The sequence below is a fragment of the Parus major genome, chromosome 3 (genome assembly GCF_001522545.3).
Source record: "Parus major isolate Abel chromosome 3, Parus_major1.1, whole genome shotgun sequence".
Classification (NCBI taxonomy): Eukaryota; Metazoa; Chordata; class Aves; order Passeriformes; family Paridae; genus Parus; species Parus major.
Genome location: NC_031770.1, coordinates 82,157,716 through 82,175,566, shown reverse-complemented (window position 1 = coordinate 82,175,566; position 17,851 = coordinate 82,157,716). Strand labels below are relative to the sequence as shown.

General features: G+C 36.5%; 1 protein-coding gene across 7 annotated transcripts in view; it reads left to right on the top strand.

Annotated features, from left to right (window-relative positions):
* SENP6 (SUMO specific peptidase 6) overlaps nucleotides 1-16,107 on the top strand; it is a 73,568-nt gene extending 57,461 nt beyond the window's left edge. For all 7 annotated transcript variants that reach the window (XM_033512954.1, XM_033512953.1, XM_033512952.1 and 4 more), the window contains 8 exons: nucleotides 170-292; nucleotides 561-653; nucleotides 3,681-4,114; nucleotides 7,070-7,173; nucleotides 9,231-9,319; nucleotides 11,434-11,502; nucleotides 11,663-11,813; nucleotides 14,108-16,107. In XM_033512954.1, the coding sequence (XP_033368845.1) occupies nucleotides 170-292; nucleotides 561-653; nucleotides 3,681-4,114; nucleotides 7,070-7,173; nucleotides 9,231-9,319; nucleotides 11,434-11,502; nucleotides 11,663-11,813; nucleotides 14,108-14,308 (1,264 nt within the window). In that variant the 3' untranslated portion in view covers nucleotides 14,309-16,107. The remainder of the gene's footprint in view (nucleotides 1-169; nucleotides 293-560; nucleotides 654-3,680; nucleotides 4,115-7,069; nucleotides 7,174-9,230; nucleotides 9,320-11,433; nucleotides 11,503-11,662; nucleotides 11,814-14,107) is intronic.
* The last annotated feature ends 1,744 nt before the right edge of the window (nucleotides 16,108-17,851 follow it).

The following is a 17,851-nucleotide window of genomic DNA, read 5'->3' as shown; positions in this document are numbered from 1 at the left end:
TAACTAGTTCCTGTGGATAGTCAGCTCCAAATAGCTATTCTGTGGGAAGCTGCTACAATTTGGTGGGGAGCACCTGTTAGCAGTCCTTTTTACCCTGGTGCTGAGTACTTTTGAGTTAAAACCTCCATTATTTTTTCTTTCTTTTTTTTTTTTTTTTTAAACTAATTAGGTATTTGGTACTTGAAAAGCTGAAAAAAGAAGATGCTGATAGAATACATGTGTTCAGTTCATTCTTCTATAAACGCCTTAATCAAAGAGAAAGAAGAAATATTCATGAAACTTCAAACCTTTCGTAAGTCTGTTGATAAGTCAGTTTAACATAGAGATAAGTGCAGTGAAGACTCTTAAAAACAGATGCTTTACAGAGAGAAATATCAACAGAACTCTAGGAAATATCCAGACCTTATGTATGGATATCTATATATCTATAAATATCTATGTAGCAGACATAGAATATCCCTTGAAAATCTTAACAAGCTGTTAAGGTGAACATATCTGGAAAATACTCCTTCAAATAAAATAAGCCACCCTGCAAATTGTTTGTTGGTTTCTTCTTGCAGAATACAACAAAAGCGACATGGGCGAGTAAAAACGTGGACACGGCATGTTGATATTTTTGAGAAAGATTTCATTTTTGTTCCCCTTAATGAAGCGTAAGTGAACATATCTTTTTATCACATTTGGTAAAGGCCTGAGCTTCATAATTCTGAAATTGAAAGTTACATTATAATTAGAATTGAAGTTAAAAATTAAGAGAATAAACATCTTTTTCCAGGTGAGAAAAATTAAATTGTTGTGTAAGACGTTTAAATGTTGTAGTGTAAGAATTATCAGACAGTATAAAGACATCAAAAATTAACTTCGGAGTACTTTTCTAGGCTTTACCTCAATCTCTTGTGTTCTTTCTTCTAAGCTTTTGACATAGATAACTTTTGGATTTATCTTTTTTAGTCCTTTCTAATGAGATCTCTCTGGTATAGATGAGATCTTCTTTTACATTATCTTTAGTTACAGTAAATGGGTATTGAAAGAAAACCTAACTGAAAATCGCTACTGCCTTGAGAACTTTATTCTTTATATCCCTTTGTCCTCCTATTTGTTAAGGGTCAGGAAGCAGACCATTAGCTTCTATTGGTTGCTAAGGAATTCAATAATGCTTGCGTTCCTTAAGATCAGAGCAATTTGTCACAAACACATTTCTGTATTTCACAAAAGTGATCTAAACAGTTCTTAAGCCAAAATATTTATGAAAGTTAAAATACTCTATTTTAAATGTATGCAATAAAAACAAAATAACAGATAGATAGGAATTTTCTGATGGACAGCTTGTAGGCATGCCTAGCTGATATTTCAAAAATTAAAAGAGATTTTTTTAATAAAAACTGATTTATCTAAGTACTGTGTCATCGTACAGTCGAAGGCAAGTTTCTAAATCTTCTCATTTTCCTGCCTCCTCTCCAGCTGAATTCTGAGGCTAACAGTATAGAGGCTGTTATGAGATAATTGGCCATACACAGATCTATCCTGTTTATTAAGTTGTATTTCCCCAACAAAGGTATTCATTAGCTAAGTTTAGTTTTTGACATACCGTGACATCTGGCAAGACATCCAGGTCTAGGTGATTTTAATGACACTGCTGTAAGATCTGCTGCAGGTCCCTGTCCACTGCAGATTTCATCCTTACCACCCCTCTCCCATGAAACTTCAAGTACCAAGACTTTGAATTGTCTGTCATTTAAATTTTAAGCTGCCTTTGCACTTGTTATATAGTTCACTTGCCACCATCCCCTCATGTGACATTCACATATGCACATGGGTTATACATAGGAGAAAGGAGGTTGTGCAGAGGAGAAATGAGTGTGAATTAGAAGCCACCTGAAAAGGAAAACAAATAGTTCTGTGGTTTTATAAGAATTACTTAAATTGCTAAAACACAGTAGTTTTCACTGTCTTGTTTATTTACTGACAAGAAACTAAAGCAATGTCTGTCTCAGCATGTAGAATATAACAGTTCATATTGAAGGCATAGCATTCACACCATGTGTGAGTTGGTGATTTCGGGTTAGAGTAGCTTGGTCTCATGGACTCATCCTGTTGTGATTAGAGCATGAAAAGTGTACTCCTGGTGTGCATCTGTCACCTGGATATAATCTCGTTCACACTTTTCAGAACTGTCCCTTCACCGCAAGCTGAAGCTTGTCAGGTGGTGATAGTAGGACAGTTCATTTGTAGCAGTGGTTTCCTGGTAGGTACAGTAAGAAAATAGCTGAGCAGAAAAATAACCAAGTAGCCAGGGGGATGAGAAAGTGGTAGTTTGCTGGGGAGTTGCTGGGTTTTGGTGTCTAGTTTCAACAAGTTTTTCCAGACTATCTCGTAACCACTAGTTCAGAGAATGTAGACTCATCATCTAACCAGCTGTCAGACTGCAGTAACTGGAGGTGGGCAGGTTGACTCTAGGGCAGAATCATCTTCAGAACAGTGTGTTTCGATATAACTGTGACTAAATTCGTGTCCTTCTTGTTCAAGTCTAGTGAAAACAGGTTGTTCTCTTAAAAGTTACAAACTGTTCTCTTTTTACATCCAGGTTAGTATGCTAGTCTGCTGACGTAATTGGTACATAACGTCTCTGTTTAATAGAGTACAGACAAATTCCAGGGTTGGGCAGTACTTAATACCTTCATTTATTAGGTGTGCTGAGTCATTCAAGACAAACCATACCACACATGCTGCTTTTAATGGCCATTTACTTTTAACTGCCAATAAGTTTTGATGGAGTTTAGGCTTCATAACCATCTAATTATCTTTCTAGTATGGCAGTTAGACATGCATTTTTAGCTACTGCTTTTTCTTTGTCTCCTAAAACACATTGAAATGTGACTTCACCTGTGTAATACATAGCAAGCTTCTGTTTTGTTATTTGCTGTAGACAATCAAAGTTCCTTCAGAAAATTTAATTGGACAATCAAAATCCACTTGTAATGCCTCAGTCCCTGAAGTTGCTGCTGCTCTAGTTCTGATTGAGTAGCAAATCAGTGAAGCCTAAAGAAGCAAGGAAATAGGGGAAGCTGTTGAAAAATTTACACTTTGTGTTGGAGGATATAACTGGTTTTGATTTGAGAAAGTTATAATGTGAGTTCTGTGAAGGGTGAGGAAGACAGCAGAGTCACTGTGATGGCATTAAAAACACTCTTTTTCTCTTTCTTTAACTCATTGTTGACAAGTTTTCTTTTAAAATGTGAGGTGTTAAATACAGTTGTAAGATCTCATAGGTGGAAGAGTATGGGCAATTCAGCCATAGATCTGACTACTTGTGTTGCTACTGCTGAACTACTAGAAAACTTCCAACAGCTATAAACATGAACTCTACAGTCTCAAATTCATGCATTAATGAAGAAAATATTAAAAAAGAAGTGAGCTTCAATTCAGAGAAAGAAAAAAAATGTAGAAAGTGTGAGCAAATTGAAATGTTTAAGACAGCACCTGCTTTAAACATACTGCATCATATTAATTAATTTGTTGGTGATTATTTGCATGGAGAAGTTGTACTTTTACAGAAGCCTGTGAAGGCTTGAGTAAAATCTGGTCAGAAAAATGAACAGCTAGTATAGTTTATCTTTGAATAATTATGGGGGCATTAGTGTAATTACGAGTTTTTAATTTTTTTTTTTTTTCCTTTACAGTGCCCACTGGTTTTTGGCTGTTATCTGTTTTCCTGGTTTAGAAAAACCCAAATATGAACCAAATCCCCATTATCTTGAAAATGCTGCAATGCCGATGAAATCTTCCTCTTCAGATGGAGAGAGCAGCACACCATCTCCTTTGCCAAATGAATTAGATGCACAAAACTCGCCTTCCAAGTCCACAGCAAAGAAGACATTTACCAAAAAGTACAGTACAGCTTTAATTGACCCAAACACTGAAACAGAGGACAGCGAATCTTCATGTTGTAGAAGAAGTCCTTGTAGGGGAAAAAGTGCTTTCAAAAAACTGAATCAAATAGACAGTGACGTGGAAGAACCCAACACTGTGGAATTGGCATGCCATAAACTAGACCATAGAACTCTGGATGAAAATGGTATACAGGGTGAATTCACAGCTGCTAGCCAATCTATGGGTATGTAATTGTAGAAATATGCACATTTTAATGAAATATTTGGAGATTTCAGATCCATTACTACTTCTGCAATGATGTAAACTTCATACTTCAAAAGTTTGTGGCTTAAGTTCAAATGCTTGCAGTATAAGTAATTCATAGCCATTGCATCTAAAAGGTTTCTGTGGCTATTGACATAACTCTCATGGCAAAGGACTGGATGTAAAACACTTTTCCTAAATCAGATTAATTTTTCAGTTCTGTGAGCTTTTTTTTCTAACAAAGTAATTTTGTAGATACCACTTTGCATCCCTCAAGATTGCAGTTGTTACAGAAGGAATAGTAATTGACCTTGGATCCTTATAACGTTGTGCAGGTGAAAACTGACCTAAGATTATATGAGCAGCCTTAATATCTTTTATAATTTAATATCTTTTATCATTTGATATTTTGCTTCAACACTATTGATTTCTTTAATGTCCTGATAAGAAGGTATGTCAAAGGAATAAGTAGAAAATAATTATAAAAAAAATCTCCTCCATGAGCACTGTGTTACATTTAGAGAGGCTTTCTCAATTCATTGCTGCTGTGGAGACTGCACTCACCAATCTGCAACAGTGTTTGTACCCAAGTGAACAAAGGAGCTGGCATACTTGCAAAGGCAGGTGAAGGAATTAGAAAAAGGTTATTTTTCTCTGTTCACTGCAACATTTGGATCTTCTTAAGGCATAGACTAGGAAACATCTGATGATGCAAAAGCTTTTACTTTAGTCACCAGTAGTATTCCTACTGACTTAGTTTACACAGTAAAGAATTGTATACCTTATAGTACAAGTTTTGAAAATATTACCAGTCGTATGGTTTAATCTGTATTCTGCAGGCCATTACAACTTCGGTATCTTTGTGGGTATAAACAGTACTAATTTCTATTCTAAATGTATTCATGTGTGGTAACATTGTCACTGTTCCTCGAAGGTCTGTGAGACGTTCTGGGGGTGCACATAGATATGTTCTTGTTTGAGTCTTTTCATTTTATGTGTGATTGTTACTGTTTATGATATTGCTGCTGTATGATGTGGTCTCATGTCTTGGATGCTGTTACTGTTGCTTGTCTGTAATTAGTTGGAATTTACTTTATGACTGATTTTTGCTAGGATTACATTTCTTGTGGTTTTTTTCTGGCTGCATTGTATTGGCAGCTGATGGTCATTTCTGACTTGGATGCTCAGACTCTTGCTCTGCTGTTGAAGATGATGCACTGTTTTATTAAAGTAGATGTTCTCAGGGGGCACAGTCCTGAATTAAGAGTGAGATTGATCCTAAGGATATGTTTAGGAAGCTAAATTTAGATGCACTGTATTTAAGCTCCCATTTCAATCACATGGAAGATAGGCATTCTGCCTTGGGTTATCTGAGCAGTTCTGGAAGGGTGTGGATCTTGACTGTGCAAATCCATCCAAGGATATCTCAAAAGACCGCATGTGCCTCTGATAGTGTAGTGAGTGAAGCCAAGAGACTTTTCATCCTAAAGCAGATATAGAGTAGCTGTTCAGTTAAGTAGCTCTGTGCTCTGATTATGGTTTACTAACATGGAGACCCTAGATGCTAACTATACACAGGAGTCTAAACTGAGATGGCTTGATCTCAGTCTAAATCCTGGTGTTGAACTTGTGAATCTGTAGAAGTTCATTCCTAAATAACTTTGAAATAATCCAAAACATATTTATTTTTATTACTTATCTAATGGCTTTTTCATTGCTCAGTTTTTGAACAAAATGTGATTTGTCTCAATACCAATTTTTATTTTTTAGAAATCTGTCAGTAGTAAGTCACATTAGTATATGACCTACTTCTTATGCTAAGGTCTTTTCAAAGGTATTGAGCAAGATTAATTCCCAAGTTTGTCCCTGTGGAGCTCTGCTGGTGACCTCTTTACAAAGTGTTACCTTAACATCTCTTTTGAAATATTCTCTAATGCAGATGTTCTCCTTTTTTTTTTCCCACTAGCTAGTTCGCTGCCCTATTTATTGTTCTTATAGAAATCCTAGTTTCCTTTAATAGGCAATATGTCCTCCAGTGACACCATAACCAATACTTTTATTTTTGCCATTGTTTAGACATATTACGTAGCCCCTTTCTAGGAAGATTTTGAGTTTTTCTGGCATGAATTACTTATTTTTCATTTATTTCCACAGTTTACTATTTTTCCCATCAAAATCTGTTTTGAAGTCTTGTATGGTAGTAGTAAGACTTAGTGAGCCTGTAGCAGTCTGTATTTGCTTCTTGTACAGGTATAGTTAGAACATTTTTTTTTCTTCTGATGCTGTTTCCCACTAAGTATGAGACTAAATATATAAAGGTCATTGGGAGTGAATTTACAGATAATCTTTTTATGTAACAAACTGTGAAATGTTTCTAAGCTGCTTCTTCCAGGAGAGCTGATCCTTCATTCTGTCTTGCCTACCAGTATGTTCCCAAGCTGTGCCTTTTCCCTTTTGCCAACACAGGTCTTCATATGACTGCACAGTGAACTGACGGAGGAAATGATTCCAGTTAAAAAATAATAAGCTCACCTATTTCAGTGTGATCCACCGTGTGTGTGGATGTATTTGGTGTTATGGAAGGAACCAGCTAGGGATAGGAATAGATGGTTATTTTAGAGAGCATATCAGAGTGCCCGTTTTGGTAGCAGTACCACGTTAGACTGTTATAAAGGCTCCATGGAACTATGTGAAATTTCATAGTGGGTGTTTCAAATTTTTTTAGGCATTTCACACAATAAGAAATAGTTTCTGTTGTGCTACTTGTACGAAGCTTTTCACTTTTGCTCATATGCATAAGTAAATTATTGTATGTTAGCTGTATCAGTTACTGTGAGCAATCCTGAGGAAATCTTAAGTATTTAAAATGAGTTTGGTCTTCAGTGAGGACATAGTATCTGATGTTTAAATATCCTGCTGTCTGTGATTGATACAGATGGATTGCACAAAATCAGACTAAACTATAGTGAAGACTCAGCTGATGGCAGTAAACTAAATGAAGATGAGCTTATAGATTTTTCTGAAGACCAAGATAACCAGGTAAAGAATTTAGCAATTTTATTTAGGAAATGTGAACTGTTGTGTTGTATTTTAATGGACAGCTTAAAAGCAGTATACAGATTGTGAATGTGCATTATCTAAAGCTACTTTTCTTTACAAGTGTCAAGTCCAAAGCACTGGTTAACTTACAAAAATCTGCAGGTTAGCTGACGGAGAGGATTATACATTTTTTTCATTTAACTGTTAATAGAAAGCTGCATGTAATTTTGTGGGTCTGTTGTGTAATGACAATATTACACAGTGGTTTTAGTGGGAACACTGAAAGTCAGTACACTTCTATCTTTTGTTTCCCCCACTCCATGTTCATCTATTAAACCCAAGAACAAGTTTCCCTTCTTTCAGCTGCATTTCCTGGATATAACCAGACACTTATAAGTATGTCCTACTCTGTTGTTTTGTTTCATTGGTGCTTCTCATAATCGGATTTACACAGCATGGATTTAAAATCAAGTGTGGTCCTTGTTCATTTTGGAAAACATTTGGATTTTAAAGCTATGGAAAGACTGAATATTAAAATGTCCCAGACTGACTCAGTGCTGGTTATGAGGGCATTATTCTATAGCTCTGTTGCTTCTGCAAGTGTAAGTTCAGTGCAAGCAGGACAGAAGTTACATATTTGCTCTTCCTATTTGACCTTCCTGTTCAGGTTCCAGGTGTATGACCTTTTCTGGGCCTCTGAGTCCAGAACAATTACTTTTCAGTCTACAGCTATCTGTGATGACTTCTAAGTAGCTATGTATATATGTACACAGATATAAAAGCTCCAGTCAATGCTGAAACCCAGCTGTGCTTTTCAGCTGGACTTAGCCCACCTCTCCTGTCATGCCACCTGTGCAAACATTCTGAGTTTTGCCTGATGGAACTGCTTGTCTGTTTTGTAGGAGATTCCAGGAGATGGAGAATATGTATTACAGTATTTCCAGTCTGAAATACATGGCATGAAAGCAGGGAAGCAAAGACATGGCCAGCTGCATTCCTTGAGAAAAGGAACAAATTCCAAGCTTCTTAGTTGCCATGTAGCTTAGAACTTAATTCAGGCTGAAGCTGTCACTGATATTTTCTAGAATGCATAAAGCAAGTGTAGAAATAACCATGACAAGCTGGGTGGACCAACCTTTTCATCTGCCAAAAAAGGAATTGAAACTGCAACAAAAACGAGTGTACGAGGAGCTAGGCAGTGGTTTCTAAGATGGTAACATGTTCATGGCATATCTTGAGGATTTCAGTGCCAGGATCCTGTGTGTTAATGAAATGTACACAATGCACACAAAAATGTTAATAAATCATGCTGGTACAGGGATTCCCATTTTTGGAAAGCACATCTTTCCCCATAATGCAGTGATCTGTGGTAGTAATATTGAATTCAATGGAGGAGTAAGAAACTGTGGATCACTGGGATTATTTTAGGTACAACAACGTAGTGCTTTTGTTCATTAAATTTCCATAACCTTCATAGCAATCAATTTTGAAGTCAAAAGGCCAGAGGATATTTCCAGGCTTGTGGTATGACTGTTCTTGCAATCCTTAATCCTCTGTATCATAGTTGTTTAATTTTCCTTGCCCTAAGAATCAAGTTGTTGCATTTTGGAGCAAAAATACTATTTCTGAGCTTGTTGCAGATCTTGTCTCATTTCACCTGTAAGATAACATATATGAAACTGCCAAGTAAGTTTCTAGTATTCATTGGCAAGGAAAAGTATTGATCATTTGGCTTATAACCAGATAATGAAGATTCACCTTTTCTAAGCTAGCAGTGTTTTGAAAATTTTGGTTGCATTTTTCTAGTTCCACAGTCCTTAAATAAATAGTGTTCAATCCATGTCATTCTAGCATGAATTTCAGAAGAAACTGTGTGACTAAAAGTTGGTCTATTTAACAGACTGTGAATCATTTCAGATCAAAGCTATCATTTCTTTATTAAACTAAGTTATTGGTCTTGAATGAAAATGCTAAGTGTAACAATAGTTTCCATTTCATCTGTTTGAAAAAAAAACAGTATTAGCTTTTAAACTCCTGTAACTATATTGCTTCTGTAGGAAGACAGTAGTGATGATGGTGGCCTTGCAGATGATAACTGTAATTCAGAAATGGGACAGTGGTACCTGAAGCCAACTATCTGCAAACAGTAAGTATTAAAAGAGTTAAAGTGGAAATTTCATAGAAGTTTATGAAATATAAATGACAGCAATTATGAGAAAGTCATACATGAATCTTCAAATACTTTAATCAGCATGCTGTTATGGTTTGAGAGAGAACTTTGTACTTGATATTAAAAATCTTTAGTGAGCAGAAAATTTATTGAATGGAACTACTAGTGAAATAATAGCTTTTTTGGTTTCTGTTAAGCCTTTGTGCTGCATCAAGCAAATGAAGATTATTTCTTCCAATAAGGCTGTTCTTTGGTATTTTGCACTCAGATTCCTACAAAAACAAGATGCAGAAGCATGTTCAAATGTATCCTATGTTAAAAAGCAGATTAATGTTTAACTGCCCCCTTCTCTTATCTAAATGTGTTGTAGCTGTTCCTCTTTATTGTCTCTCTCTGAACTTTTTTCTCTTACAAAAAAGTGTTCCACACTTTTTAAAAATTTTTTATCTGTTCTGGATTTGAAAACTTTTCTTTTTTTTAATATTTGATACCCAGGAATAATTTCTTTGTAAATATTGACTGCATATCTTTGCATTATGGTGTAACAGATACATTATTCAAAATCCAGAAATATTGTTACTAGTGTTGCTACCTTGACAGTTTCCTTTGTGTTTTTCTCATAATTTATCTATTTTTGTATTTCCTTTCTTGTGGATACAAGGTTTGCTAGAAAGGTGAAGACTTTTACAGTACACTCACAGTACATTCTTTGGAGGTAGAATAGAATTACAGATGGAGAGGTGTTATGGAATGTATGACTTAATACGTTTTCAAGGAAAAGTCCATCTGTGTTCTGTGTTTTAAGAATATTTATGAGCTTCTGCTTATAGCTTGCCTGAATGTGTCCCATTTTGATGACAGATCATCTGTACATAATACTTCCCAGCAGACAGTATCTTAATCCAGTGTGAAATTTCATAACATCTTTGATGCTTAAGTATCAAAAGTCACTAAAGGCACTTAAATATTTTACTATTAGAATATTTTAAAAATACTTCTCTATAAAACAGTAATTACTTTGAAAAGGTTCTCACTTCTTCCCCCTGCAAAGTACATTTTTAAAAGAGCATTTTAATGAGCATTTAATGCTTTTTTTAAAGAGCAACACCTATATAAGTAGTTGTATCAGAAATTAAAACAAGCACAAGCAAATATTATTCAAGTGATTATATGCTTATGCCTAAAAAATTGCATACATGTAAATCAGTTTATAAATGCAAATACACCTATACATAAATGCATGCAGATATTTCATCTGAATTTACTAGTTTGAAGTTTCTTCAAATGATGCTTTGAATGTATATATGTTATTGTTAGATAAGAAAAAGCAGAGATTTGTGAAAAGTAATTGCATTTATTTATCCCTTAAAATACATACTGCATATAATGCTGAAATTTTGAACTCTGGTATGAGTTAGCTTTGATGTGGGAATCCAACTTGCATATAAGATGGCATATAAGATTGCTGTGCTTCTGTCTTCTGAAAAGGTAGAGTGCTTTCGATCAAATGATCTAAAGCATCTGTAGTATGCAGGAGAGGAGTTGAGCAGACTTGGTTCTCTAGAAAATACTTGGTTATAGATACATTACATTACTTTTTAAAGTCTTCCAAATAGAGTTGGTGCGTGTTTTGTGTATAACTACCAGCTGCATTTCAGATTCAGGCTGGGATCACTTATTGAACGTGCTTTCCTAATGTCTTCTAGCACGCTGTGGAGTGTTCCATCTAGCCTCAAGCTGCCAGCAGGACGTTTGAGGGCTCTGTGCCTTACTTTCTCTTGCCAGTATCCCAGATACATTGTTCTCTTAAGTAGCATTAGACACCTGAAGGTGTCTTAAGCAACTGTAACAAATTGTCTGACAGTACAGTATTTTCCTAAGTACGTTACTAAGTGTACTTAGTGTATGGTTAAATATAAAGATAACTTGCTGTTTAGCTATCCCAATTAGGAGGTTACAGCAGTGCTGGCAGAACTTTGGAGTATTGATCTAGTTTTGTTAAGGCCACCTCACAAACTATTTCTGTGTAATGCTGTGTTTTTCAAGCTGTTGTAAAATATTGTGTACTTAAAACTTGTGTTCTCTGTTAGGCCCTGCATTTTGCTTATGGACTCACTGAGAGGCCCTTCCCGGTCAAATGTTGTGAAAACACTAAGGGAGTAAGTTTTCTATCTGATGCTTGGGCTTTCTTTAGTTTGGTGTTTGTTTGTTTTGGTTTTTTTGTTTGTTTTTTTTGTTTGTTTTTTTTGTGGTTTGTTGTTGTTTTTAATTCTTCAAGGAATTAAAAAATATTTTAACTTGCACGGTCTTTTATTGTAGATATTTAGAGGTGGAATGGGAAGTCAGGAAAGGCAGCAAAAGAAGCTTTTCCAAAGATGTCATGAAAGGTTCCAACCCAAAAGTGCCACAGCAGAACAACTTCAGTGATTGTGGAGTGTACATCCTGCAGTATGTGGAGAGCTTTTTTGAGGTATGTATGTTCTTGAAGCTATTTTTGATTCCTGCAGCAATCAAATATAAGCTGTGGAAATTATTACATTTATAAAAAGCTCCTAGTGCTGCCCAATACCTATTAATGAGATTGTGTTGCAAAGTAATTTATACATAAACACAGAGTAACATTTTGAAAGTAAACTAATTATCCTTTTTATTTTTACATACATAAAAGAAATTGTAAGCCATGAAATTTTCTCTGGGAATCTAAGGAAAACCCATTTAGTCTTCCTTTCTGTTCTTCTGCTGGGTACCCTTTAAAATCATCCAGTAAGAACTTGAGTTCAAAATCTAAACTACAAATGCACTACAAAAAGCTTGATCATTGTCCTGTGAGAAATGTGACTGGCTAAATTCAGAAATGTGACACAGGTAGGGGGTTTATGTTTCTTTTGGGGATATTTTTAACTTCTAAGAAAATATGTAAGTGAAATCATTACAGCTAAATGCCAAATCTTGTTTCCATTGAAGGAATTGTTTGAATGCTTGCTTACTTGCAAGCTGACTTGGTCTTAAAGTTACACCTCCTTTCACAAGTGGAGGCATTAATACCTTCTCGTCTAGTTTGGGAGGAGAAATGATGGTCAAGTGAGTTTGCTGCTTGCATGGGACAGTAGTAACACTTCAGAATCCCTGGTGCTTTAGAGCATTGTTCTAAACTCTTGTGTAGTTTTAAACCCTGTTCTAAATCCTTACCTGGAAAAGCTGGCAGTTTATCCATTCTTCAGCTCTCTCTCCATTCATACATTACACCAGAGCAGTAAGGCTTTAGCAGAGTGCATTCATGCAAATGGAAGGCAAAAGCTTTGCTTTACCTATGAGTTCCTGAGAGCTCAGAACTATAACCAAGTGCCTCCTGTTCTGTTCCCTGGGAGTACGAGGAGCAGCCAAATTTTATTAATCCTAACCCATTGCTTCTTGCAAATTGATGTCTGGATTATGTCAGGCTGAATCCCTTGTGCTGCCTGTCCAGCAGTGTGCAGCAGCTTTGTCTGCCAGAGAATGGGCACGTGCATGTGTCAGAGAGCAAATCATAGGATATTCTCAGAAGTAAGTCCAGTGGGGAGGGAAAACGTGAGCTGGCTGCACAGTACTAAACTGTCTTGAAGTTACTCAGCAAACTATTTCAGCTGCTTTGTATTTGGAAAATTGCCCACAGTCTCATTTTGCACCAGCTCTACAAACTTGATGGAGAGCGTGTGGGAGCACGTGCTTAATCTGATGTTGGTGAACAGTCCAGGCACATATTTTTGTTATCTGCGTATTTATTTTAAGCACTGAAATCACGATGTGTATCTTCCGAAAGCGAGGGTGGCTTGTCAGGGCTGGTGAGCCGCGAGGAGCGGCCCGGCGGGCGCTCACGGCCGCGGCTGCTCCGCGCTCCGAGCCGGCCGTGCCCTTGCGGGCCGGCAGGGGCCGCTGCGGGAGGGGCAGCGCAGCGCAGTGCCGCTCGTCCTCCCCGCACTGAACACAGACGGAAAAATGCTGCTAGTGCAACATGAGGCACTGACATGTTCGGTGCAGAACGTCACTGGGTTGTTTTCCTCACAAGCAGCCTTGCTGATCTTCCCCCAGTGATGAATGTAATTCACTCTTAAAGAACCCTGATGATGTAAACTGGAGTACAGAAAGGGAGGAATTTCTTTGAGAGACAGCAGTGTTCCCCAAATTGTCATTTGGTTAGGGTGGAATTGTTGTATGGTATCACTGAAGAGGAGTAGATAATGCTTCGTAATAATAATTATCATAATTATTTGGATGAATGTTACCTAGCCAGAAAACAGAATGGAAGTATAAAAAGCACTGGCAGTAAGGCAGGGGCTTTGTTTTCTATGGTGAAATTTAAATCTCTCTTGCCTACTTGGTCGTGATCCTAAAGGTTATTTATAAGAAGAGGAATGTTTTGGATTCCTGATCAGCTCTAGATTTTGATGATAGTGATTCTTGAAAAATGTCCTATATCTTTACAGTAGGTTTTCTCCCTCACTTGCTTTTATGCAGACAAATGCTTAGTATAAAAGATGTAGCAAACAAGTAGATTGTTCAGGCTATTCTTATAATCAGGACTGTGATTTGGATGAATTTTAGTCTGTAACACATTGAAGCTTGATTGATTTTACCATAATTATACATGTACAAAACAGAGAAATTGTAGAAATTTTGTTTGATGCTCATGGAATGAAGTGAGAAAACATGTACTTTTCCTCACTGTAGTTTCCTTCAATCATTTAGGCTATAACTCTTTAATATCCAAATGATCTTTTTTTCCAGAATCCCATTTTGAGTTTTGAACTACCAATGAACTTAACAGACTGGTTTCCACGCCCAAGAATGAAAACCAAAAGAGAAGAAATACGACAAATAATCCTGACGCTCCAGGAACAGCAGAACAAGGACAAGAAGGGACAGAAAGACCCAAATTCAATTTTGCAGGAAAAGACAGAACAACTTACCAACAACAGCTCAGACTGAATGTTGTATCTGTTGCATGTTAGTTCCACAATCAAAACTGAAACCTACATTTTTGTCTGCCCAGACTAAAGATTTGGCGTGTTCTCTGCTCAAAGTTACTTGGGAATGTTTAATGCCTGTATAAATGTGTGTCATAAAATGGTTTAATTCCCACAAAGATGTGTATTAAGTGAGTCTGTACATATGTTAATGAGGCCAACTTTTTCAGCATTTGTAATTACTTTTTTTCCACTCGATAGGGAGCTTTGGTTATGTATTTCTGTTAATAGAACTTAAATAGCAACTTCTAAACATAAAGGAAATAAAGAAAATATAGGTTGAAATGGTTACTTTTTTCTCTTTCAGTTAAGTTTTAATGTTCCATGCTTAAGTAACACATAGGGAATGATTTGGTAGTGAGATAATTAATTCATATTTTGCCCCTATTTAGTTTCCCTTACAAGATTATTCAGCTTGCGCTACAAACAATAATATGGGTAAGTGTCTCAATGTACCATGGCCTCCGAGAGGGTGATTCCCATCCTCGCAGTATCTTAAGTGTAGGCAGTGTCATAGTTCATAGGACCGCTTCAGATTTGGGGGTTTAGAAGATATGCATTGCAATTACAATTCCACCCTTGCTTTAGTGGGACAGGCTAGGGAAAGAGGGAGAGTGCTCTTTGACCAGAGGTAACTCTTCAAATAGTATTATAAAAGTGGTTTCAATTAAGTGATCTTGAGTGACTCTATTAAATCATATTTTGTGGATCCCAATTGTTGTACAGGTGTATTTTGAGACTTTCTTCATTATAAAATTGTATTTTGGTAAGTGTACTTGGAATAGCAGATTGCCCACATAACATTTTCTATGTTACAATTCTGAATGTTACATTCATATGTGCTTTATCTAAGTAATGAACATTTAAAAAGAAAAAAAGTGTATGATTACTATTTTTTCTAATATCCATGCAAAAAACCAAAATACCAGTGTTCATTGCTTGCTTGTTTGTTCTTGGCTTTAGGTAGCATCAGACTAATGTAGGGACTTGCTTGGATATTTCCAGTGTGTTTTGATTTTACAACAATCTAAAATGTCATTGTTGCTTAAACTGCAAATGTAGCCTTTTATCCCTCTTCTAGAAAGGCTTTGGCATTGAAATGAGGAAAGTAAGAAAAGATTTGTACAAGGATATATATCTCCATTTTTCTACTAATGCAGATATCTTTGAAGGGAACCAGAAAGTGCCACTTCCCAGGAAGGAATTTGTGGGAGTAGAGCAGGATCTTCTGTCTCTCCTTGCAGATAGTATTTTCTCTCCTGATTTTTCTACTGGGAGTGTCATTTACCATTCCCTTCTCCCAAAGAGAAGCAGCAGAGAGTTCATTAGCTGAACTCTGGGCCCCTTGAGATTTTATTTTTGTACACAACATCAAATCTAACCCAGTGCTTCATGGCCTCCATGAGTTTTGATTCTCACTAAACCCTGAAAATACAGCTGCTAATGACATTACTTCCAGGGCATTCCTGCACAGAGGACTCTCTGTGACACCCTCTGATTACCAGGGGTTTCTCTCACCAAGGCAGAGTGGTTGTACATAGAGCAATACAACTGTGGGCTGCTAATCTTTTGTACAGATAACCTGTGGGATTTTGGGGGAGTTGTACATTCCCTGCTTTCTCTCGCATAAACCCTGGGCCCCATGGAGAATATGTAAGCACCACATATATGTGTTCTGTTAGAGATGACTCCTGCAGTTTTCTTGTTGAAAGAATGTGGGGGCATTTTCCTGGACTATAAATTAAATACTTAATGTGCACATCTCCGAGTTGTTTCCTCCTTCAAATTTTTATCCAGTATTCTTGCCACTGGTGGGGAAAAATAGGGATAAAGTAGTTCCAGATTGTGGAAATGCAGGGTCTTGTGTATCTGGCTTCAGTGCAACTGACATATTGGAGTAGTAGTTTATACAAGAGAGGGAAGGAAAATAATTTCTTTGAAATAGAGGAAAGACAATTGCATATAGAATGTATGCCTTCCTAGTCTAGGCCTTCCCAATGATATGTTTTAATTATATGAAATATATCCACATTTCATTGATACAGTAGTTTTCCTTTTTCTAATATTTGTCATGCAGGTTTTCATATTTTGATGCTGTAGAACTATTTTGTTCTCTTACTGGGAATGGCCTGGTGCTTCCTTCTTTTCCTTTCTCTTTCCTGTCCTCCCCTTCATCCTCCCTTTTACCCTTTTTCAAAGCTGTGAAGAAAGTGTTGGATTTACTATCATTCAGTGTTAATGGTCTCAAGATCTTCAGTCACATACGGCAAGCTAATATACATGTTGAATATAGGAAACCTATTTTTTTAATAAAATGTGACGTTAATAGAAAAAAACCTACAGAATTAAGAATGAGTTATTTAAGACCTTCTGACTTTAACAAGTCACAACTGCATGTGCTTGGTAAGTCTTTTTTATTAACATGATGGTGGGCAATGCTGCAGTGTTTTGCAATCTTAACAAGTTTTACCAGTGCCTTTTCTGAATCTGATTTGTTCAGTGGAAGCTAGTAGGGTGGGGACTAGATGAGTGCATTTAATAATTACATGACAACATATGTATTCTGTGGGAAGTATATGTTGTATATTTCTGTAGACGATTCAGGATTACAAGTGCTTTAAGAGTGGCCTGACTGCATTCTGCAGTGTACGGGATCAGATGGCTACCTAATTAAATGTATCTGTTTGTATTGTTTTTCAGGTTGGGTAGAATAACACTTCAGAATTCTTATTAAGGTTTTAGATTACTTAGCATAAAAAATGCATGTACTTGTGGTGCACATTTGCAGGATAGCTGCAAGAGCAGAAGAGACATCTAAGTAGTCCCTTGTGACATTTCTATTTTTCCTGCTGAGAAACTGAGCACACTCTTTCAAGACCAGAGACTTTGAACAGAATTGATTTTTGAGGTTGTAATACATTCTTGTCTTGAAAGAATCTGACTTCCAAGACATTCAGTGAAAAAAAGTGAAAAATCAAGCAAGCTTTATAGCAAGATGAGGAAACTATGCTGTTCATTTTCATTTTTTACAAGTTTTGCATAGCAAATGAGAAAAGCAGAACATACATGATTTTTAATTTCTCTTAATATAGTACTTCTGGAAACTGAAATACCAGACTTCTCTTATAAACAAACAGCAGGGGTTTCCTTAATTTAGTAATTCATATTTTCCCTTCTGATTTTTAAATAGAATGTAGTTTTGGTCACTGGTTAAAGCTTTACATTGCTAACATGACATGTATTTTAGCATATGAACAGAAGTAGATGCTTGCTTTCTGCAGTCCTGATTCCTAAGAATGATGAGAGGTACTGGAGTCTGATTTAAAAAAAAATTCTTTTTATTTTGGTACAACACTTTTTATAATAGTCTTTCTCCAGTGCTGCTTATTCAGTACCCCTAAAGAACTTCTATGCAGTGAGTTGGGTTCACAAAGGTGCTTCTCCCAGTTTTTTGACTTTTCCCCATCTGCTTCTGGAAATCAGAGGGGAGCTGATGTTGCAAATG